Source organism: Rutidosis leptorrhynchoides, chromosome 11, assembly GCF_046630445.1.
Source record: "Rutidosis leptorrhynchoides isolate AG116_Rl617_1_P2 chromosome 11, CSIRO_AGI_Rlap_v1, whole genome shotgun sequence".
NCBI classification, from domain to species: Eukaryota; Viridiplantae; Streptophyta; class Magnoliopsida; order Asterales; family Asteraceae; genus Rutidosis; species Rutidosis leptorrhynchoides.
This window is the reverse complement of record NC_092343.1, coordinates 5,515,045-5,522,808: the sequence shown is the minus strand read 5'-3', so window position 1 is coordinate 5,522,808 and position 7,764 is coordinate 5,515,045. Positions and strand designations below refer to the sequence as shown.

The 7,764-nt window shown below is 34.1% G+C and overlaps 1 protein-coding gene across 1 annotated transcript; it reads left to right on the top strand.

The window, feature by feature from the left end:
* The first annotated feature begins 1,135 nt into the window (after positions 1 to 1,135).
* Positions 1,136 to 2,256, top strand: LOC139877263 (chloroplastic import inner membrane translocase subunit HP30-2-like). Its single transcript, XM_071864676.1, has 3 exons — positions 1,136 to 1,358; positions 1,835 to 1,941; positions 2,089 to 2,256. Exons 1-3 carry the CDS (start codon positions 1,136 to 1,138, stop codon positions 2,254 to 2,256), a joined length of 498 nt encoding a protein of 165 aa, XP_071720777.1.
* The last annotated feature ends 5,508 nt before the right edge of the window (positions 2,257 to 7,764 follow it).

Here is a 7,764-nt window from a genome sequence, read left to right as displayed (position 1 = left end):
TTCAATGTAATGGCAACGTGTGATTTTGATATGTGTTTTACATATGTGTCAGTCGGATGGGAGGGATCAGAACATGACACACATGTTTTTATGCACTCAATCCAAAATAAGGCAATGAACTTCCCACAACCGCCTGAAGGTAAATATATATCTATGTTATTGTTTCATGTTACTTTCTGCAAATTCCAACACGATTTGTTTAACTGCTTTATCAGGTAGATATTATTTGGTTGATAAATGGTACCTAGACAAAAAGGGATACCTTGTTCCATATCCCAAGACAAGATACCATCAATCTCAATTTCAAAGAGAGCCCCCAAATAATATGCAAGAAGCATTTAACCGTTCACATTCATCTCTACGAAGTTATATTGAGAGGTCATTCGGAATTTTGAAGAAACGATTTCAAATACTTCGTGAAATGCCAAGGTTTAGTGTGCAAACACAAATTGATGTTATCACAGCTACATTCGCATTGCATAACTATATTCGTATTAACAGTCAAGATGATATCTTATTTGCAATAATTGATGCCATCCAAATTACATACCACGAGATGAGCTTCATGATGTTAGTAACCGTAACACAAGCACCGAAGGACTATTTGAAGGAAGAAAGAATGAGATGAAACATGTCCGTAACAATATTGCTACTTTAATATGGAATGCTCGTCGTTAATAATTTAGTTTTATAATATATTTTATCAGATATTTGTTAATGGCTATGTTTTATTAAATTATTATAATGATGATGTTTAAATATTTTTTCTAGTGTCCATTTTTGTCATTTTACTTATTTTTTAACAGCTCCAGCTACTTTGCCAAACAATTAAATACATTTAAAAAGCTTCAGCTAACAGCTTTCAGCAAACAGTTAACAGCTACTCGCTAACAGCTATCAGCTAGTTTTGCCAAACATACAAGTGTTGTAAGATACTGAATTGAAAGCAAAAGTTTTTTAACTTTACAGTCCTAAAATCCTTATTTACGAGATTGATTTTTTAAAGGGTATAATTAATAATCCACTTAATTATATTTATTTATAACTATCAAAATTACCATTAAGTGATGATTATATTTACCTATACGAACTAAACCCTAGCCTTTCATTGTCGGTTCTTAAGAAACTAGCGATCATGCAGATGCTTGAGAAACTAATCATTCGTTATTTTCCGTTGATATGGAAGAAGAAGAAAAAGGAAAACAAAAAGAAGGAAGAAAACGATTTTGTGGCGGTTAATAACAACAACAACCCATTCACACATTTAGCCAAAACGTACAAAGAGTGCGAATCTTCATTCAATAATTGGGTTGCCCAACGGTCTCTACCCGTTGAGGCTGCCATTACGACCGTCACAGGTGCCGTCCCAGGTGCCGCCTTTGGTGTCTGTTTTACGACTCTTACCGACCATATTTTACCAACCTTTTCAGCCCCTTCACGTCCGGGCACCTCTCATGATTCACAGGTTGTGTTAGTTTACATGTTTGACCCGTACGTTGTTACTAATTTTTTGTTGAAAATTAAACAATTTCAACTTTAACTCATTTTTGGAATTGACAGGTTACGTGTTAACGGATAGATCCCTTATATGTTTAGAATTAAATTTATGAACTCACGAGTATTTAATCATATTTGAATGTACCATTGTTTTCGATATAGGTTAATCTTTTGATTGCTTCTTTCTAACAAAGTGGATTTTTGTTATTGGTAATTGTATGTGAAAGAAACAACTTCTGATTTTGATTGGTTTTAACTGATTTTTCGACTTCTGATCGGTGTTGACCCGACCTTTCTTGCCCTTTACATGACTTTTGACCGTTGACCTATTTATTAGACGCTGAGAGGGGTCGGGCTAGTAACCAAAATGCTGCAACCGTAGTTTGCAACTTGCAAGTTGCAACTATGGTTAAGCTACATGTGATCAAATGTGATGAGAGAATTGTATATATTCAAACAATTTATAAGACTCATTGTCTTTAATTGATGGTTGTATTTGTTTAAAATTAAATACGTAGTAGTTGAGACTTTGATATGCTAATTTTTATAAAATGTTTTTTTTTTTTTTTTTTTTTTTTTTTTTGGGTACAGATTAATAATATGACTTCGTGGCCTTCCTCATTGGCACCGTATCAAGTTATTATTTCAGGAGGAACATTGGAAGTGGCTCGTAATTTTGCTGTTTTAACGAGTGTTGATGCTGGCATATCCCATGTCATGCAAAAGATAAGAGGAAAGAAGGATGCTAAGACATGGTAAACTTACATATAGGTCTTTTTTTTTTTTTAAAGATCAACCAAACTTTTATTTCATATAAACCAATTACACGATGAGGCCCGAGGCCCAAACAAGAATAGAATACAAACCCGAATTGATTTACAAGTAAAATGTACCCTACTTATGCTAAATTAAGAACTCATGAGGACTAAACACAGGGAAAAACCCTCATAGATCAAATTTGTTCTCGGTTCTCCTCACTTGAAACAAGCTGGGACGATTGTAATCACAGTGCTAGAAGCTAGCGACAAAGCAATGTACAATCGACTCATTTAGGAGTTAACCAAGTACTCCTTTGATAATGAGGATGAAAAAACCCAATCTCTTAGCCTATACCAATTTTGTAAGCCGGGTTGACATCATAGATTCTCGGGTTTGAAAGCCAATTTAACCAATCTATTTTGAGTTTCTTCGATCTTGATGAAATTCATTCAAAGGATTTAATTTGTATCTCGGAAACCAACTTCGCATTGCACACGATTGGTTTTTTGAACACATGATCGTTTTGATTCTTCCATATATAATAGCAAGTGACCCAAACAACCGCTTGCCAAATGGAGGAACCCATAGTTGTTTTGAGATTGGAATTCAAAATCAATGAGAGTTCCTCGATATCTGCAAATGGTACCAGATTTAAGTTCCACCATTTATGTATTCTTTCTCATATATCGAAGGCGAGTGAGTGGTTTAAGGATTCGATGTCGTCATCACAAATCAGACTTCTAGTGGAGTCTAGATCAATGCCTCGACGGTCAAGCTCGGTTCTTACGGGGAGTTTATTTTGCCTTGCCCGCCAAATAAATATGCCAATTTTTTGTGGGATTAAGGGGTTTCGAAGAGCGGGTAGTATGTATGCAAGATTTGATGAGTGATGCTCTGTTAGAAAATTAATTAAAGATTTTGAAGAATAGCAACCCGAACCGCAATGCTTCCAAATCCATGTGTCTGTCGATTTCCCAGAAGATGTAACATTGGACAGCAGCTCGGTAAGTTGATCCAGTTCAGATTCAGTTCGCCATTTTGGAGTAAAAGTCCAGGCCCAATTAACTTGTGTTGTTCCATCGACCCAAGATAACCGCTCCGCGACAGTTGCGTTTTTGCATTCTTCTAATCTAAAGAGTTTAGGAAAGGCTTTTTTCAGTTCCAATCCATCGATCCACTTTTCATGCCAAAAGCTCGTTTCCACACCTGTGCCCATTACTTTAACAAACGCATTAGATATATCACACCCTAACTTGGTTAGGGTATGTTTCACATTACCATTACCATATATACTAACCAACACCCAAAATTAGGTCGTTTTATCCCAACCACCACCCAATTTCCCCCAAAAACGCCAACAAGGAAAAAAGGGGAAAAAAAAATACAAAACACCCCCTAAAAAATGTAAAAAATTACATCCCAACCCTCAAACCAGGGGTATCAAATGTAAAACCAATATTTTAATAAAAAAACTTAATTAAACTTCACCCATATTTTCAACGGGACATACCTTTCCGCTCGACTCGCGTTAAAATTTTTCGAACCAACCGTTCAACTCAAAAAAATCTAACGAACACAACGGGACTAACTATACGCGAAACGGACACTTCTAAAAAAACGCTAAATACCTCGGATTCTATTCAATACTCAACGGGACATATCTTCCCGCTCGGCTCGCGTTAATTTTTTTCGAACCCACCGTTCAACTCAAAAAAATCTAACGAACACAACGAGACTAACTATACGCGACACGGACACTTCCAAAAAAAAAAAAACGCTAATTACGTGTATTTAGATCAGTGTTCCATAACCTATAATAAACTCCCCAAACTAACTACATCATATCGATAATTCTGTTTCCCTTTTTTTTTTACACGATCTTCATGCCGTTAAAAAGGCCATTAGGTACATTAGATACTAACCCTCAAACCAGGGGTATCAAATGTAAAACCAATATTTTAATAAAAAAAACTTAATTAAACTTCACCCATATTTTCAACGGGACATACCTTTCCGCTCGACTCGCGTTAAAATTTTTCGAACCAACCGTTCAACTCAAAAAAATCTAACGAACACAACGGGACTAACTATACGCGAAACGGACACTTCTAAAAAAACGCTAAATACCTCGGATTCTATTCAATACTCAACGGGACATATCTTCCCGCTCGGCTCGCGTTAATTTTTTTCGAACCCACCGTTCAACTCAAAAAAATCTAACGAACACAACGAGACTAACTATACGCGACACGGACACTTCCAAAAAAAAAAACGCTAATTACGTGTATTTAGATCAGTGTTCCATAACCTATAATAAACTCCCCAAACTAACTACATCATATCGATAATTCTGTTTCCCTTTTTTTTTACACGATCTTCATGCCGTTAAAAAGGCCATTAGGTACATTAGATACTAACTACATGTATTTAAAAACACCCGTAGTAAAACGTTTTTACTTCTGTAAATACATAACGATCCATTAACTATGAATATACAACCCGAAAGGTCCCGCGGCATCGCGCGAGCCCATTTTACTAGTTGATAATATTAAACCAAGTGCGACCCGAATTTTTTTTGAGATTGGGTAGATTCGACGAAATACATTCGAGTCCACCGTTTTTACCATAGATACTCTTAATGACGTTAACCCAAAGAGAATGCTTATTAGATAAAAATTTCCACCACCATTTTGTAAGTAGTGCTAAATTTTTATTTTTTAAGGATCCAATGTTTAGCCCACCCAATTCGTAAGGTAAAACCATTTGGCCCCAACTAACCCACGCCATCTTTGCTGTTCTACATTGCCGCCCCAAAAAACCCCGTCTAAGTCCTTCAAGGTCATTTAATACACCCACCGGAGCTTTGAACAAGGAAAAGTAATAAAGGGGGAGACTACTAAGAACAGATTTGATTAAAGTAAGTATTCCACCGAAGGAGATGGATTTGCATTTCCAATCCGAAAGCCTATTCTTGAATTTATCGAAAATGGGAGCCCAACTTTTATAAAGTTCTAAATTTGCCCCGATCGGTAGGCCAAGATAATTAAATGGAAAGGAACCCTCGATACAACCAAACCAAGTGGCCAGGTCATTTAGTTCATTTTTATTGGTGCCGATACCATAAACGCAATTTTTGTTCAGACTGATTTTAAGCCCGAAGAGTTCTTCAAAACATTTTAATATTTTAAGAGTGTTTCGAACTTAGAAAAGTATAATACTCCTAGAAAAGTATAATACTCCCTCCGATATTAATAGTAAAAAAAAGTTTAAGAAATTTCATCTTTACATTGTAATCCTTTTATTTTATTTTAGAATTTTACCCTTACTTTTTCCCTATCTTTTGTAGTTAACTAGTCCGGTCCGGCCCGCGCAATGCGGCGGGGGCTTTCAGCCGGCGTATTCATATTTAGTGCAATTTTATTTACAGAATGAAAAACGGCACATGTGTTACGCGTCGTTAAAATTTAACTCGCGGCGAGCAGGAAGATACGGGTTGTCGTTGTGTTTAGCGTTTTTAAAAAGTGTTCGGTTCGGACGTGCTTAGTATCATTTCGTTGGTAAGATTATTTCGAGTCTGACGGTGTTGGCGAAAAAATTTAACTCGCGGCGAGCAGGAAGATACGGGCTGTCGTTGTGTTTAGCTTTTTTTAAAAGTGCCTTAGAACGTAGTTAGTATCGTTTTGTTCATAAAATTATTTCGAGTCTGACGGTCCTCTCGGAAAAATTTAACTCGCGGCGAGCGGGAAGATACGGGCTGACGTTGTTCGTGAAAATATTTCGAGTTTAACGGAGTTGTTGGTGAAATTTAACTCGGAGCGAGGCGGAAGATACGGGCTGGCGAAATGTTTGGGTGTTTTTTTTTATTTTAATTTAGGGAATTTGCATTTTACTTCCCTGAATTTTGGTATTTTTTTTGCAAGTTGGGTGTAGTTGAGGGAGGAATAATTAAAATTGCTAGTGTGAAAGGTGTTGCTCACTGTTGTCGTTTTTGGCTTGTCATACGACAAAGAATCCCATCTCATCTCATTTAGTAATATAAGGGTTAAATGATATGAAGCTTTTTCCCCATCTTTTGTAGTTAAGGATATGAAGGAACTTACTTTATTATTTTTATCAATTTATTAAACTAAACTATTAAATTTGAACAACCCAAAATAAAAGAATGGACTATCAATATGAAGAGGAAATATGGGACAGATGTGGTATATAATTTGATACTCATGTAAGTAGATTTATAGTATGATGGCAGGTTTTGGTTCTGGAGTGATGTTGTCCTTAGTTAGTGGTATGAGAGGTCAAAATGCTATCTCCTTTGGTTTAGTCATTGCACTCTTGAAAGTTGGAACTTTTAAGGTAACTTACGGATCGTTTTGTTATTTTTTTTTTATATTCGATTAGTTAGCTATTTATTCATGTAAATATGGCCGGCGTGTAGGTGAAGGAGAAGGTAAAAAAGAAGGTAAAAGAAAAATCCTTACGTCAACAAGCCGAAGATGCAAAGTATAAAAGGATTAAACGAATGTTAAGTGTCTTGGGGCTTACTCGTTATGAGAACAACTTCAAAAGGAACGATTTACACGACCTAACTCTTTTTTCACTTCATTATACGTAAGTGTTTTTGATAATCTTTATTTATTCACTTCTTTCATTTTACATCATTATCTATCTATATCTATATAGTCATATAAAACTCTAAAATAATATGTCATCATTAAACTAATTATCCTTTAATTTTCATAATAATGATGTCATAATTATATATTAATTTAATTAAAAAATAATAGAAAATCTTTTATAAAAAGAAATACTAATGTCTCCTAAATTATAATTTTAATTTTTTTAAAAAATTTAAAAGGCATTTGTTATTACTAATAATAATTATTATTATTAAAAATATAAATACTCAACTTTGAGCGAACTTTATTATTATTATTTACTTTTAATATAATAATTATAATTATTATATTATTAATATTCAAATATAGATTCTTTTTACGAAATTAATTACGTTACATATGTATGCGAAAATACATGTCTCTATATATTTGTAAAAACAACGACAAGTTTCTTAGTCAAACGGGTCATTAAAATAAATGATTTCAGCATTTATATTCACTTAATACCTAAAACATGTCATTAAATTGTTTCGTTTAAACAAACCCGTGATTTTTATTATGATTATAAATGTTGGTTGAAGTAATTAATAGTCGTAGTAATTAATAATTTTTATTTGTTTATATTTATGAAATATGAATATTCAGAGCACTGCGACAAGTGGGAATCCCTGTTGGAAAGAGCATCGCTATTCTTGATCATATCAAATATTATGGACACGAATATATATTAGGATAAAGTATGCGCATGAACATTTGATAATATATATATATATATATATATATATATATATATATATATATATATATATATATATATATATATAAATGGATAGTCAATTATTGATACACAAAAGTAATATTATTGTATTACCTAAACTTGTGATATTTTTGC

Coding starts and splice junctions, on each gene's coding strand:
- LOC139877263 (XM_071864676.1), top strand. CDS start 1,136: ATGCAGATGCTTGAGAAACTAATCATTCGTTATTTTCCGTTGATATGG. Junction 1,359..1,834: donor TGCCATTACGACCGTCACAG/GTGCCGTCCCAG, acceptor CCTATTTATTAG/ACGCTGAGAGGGGTCGGGCT. Junction 1,942..2,088: donor TCAAATGTGATGAGAGAATT/GTATATATTCAA, acceptor TTTTGGGTACAG/ATTAATAATATGACTTCGTG.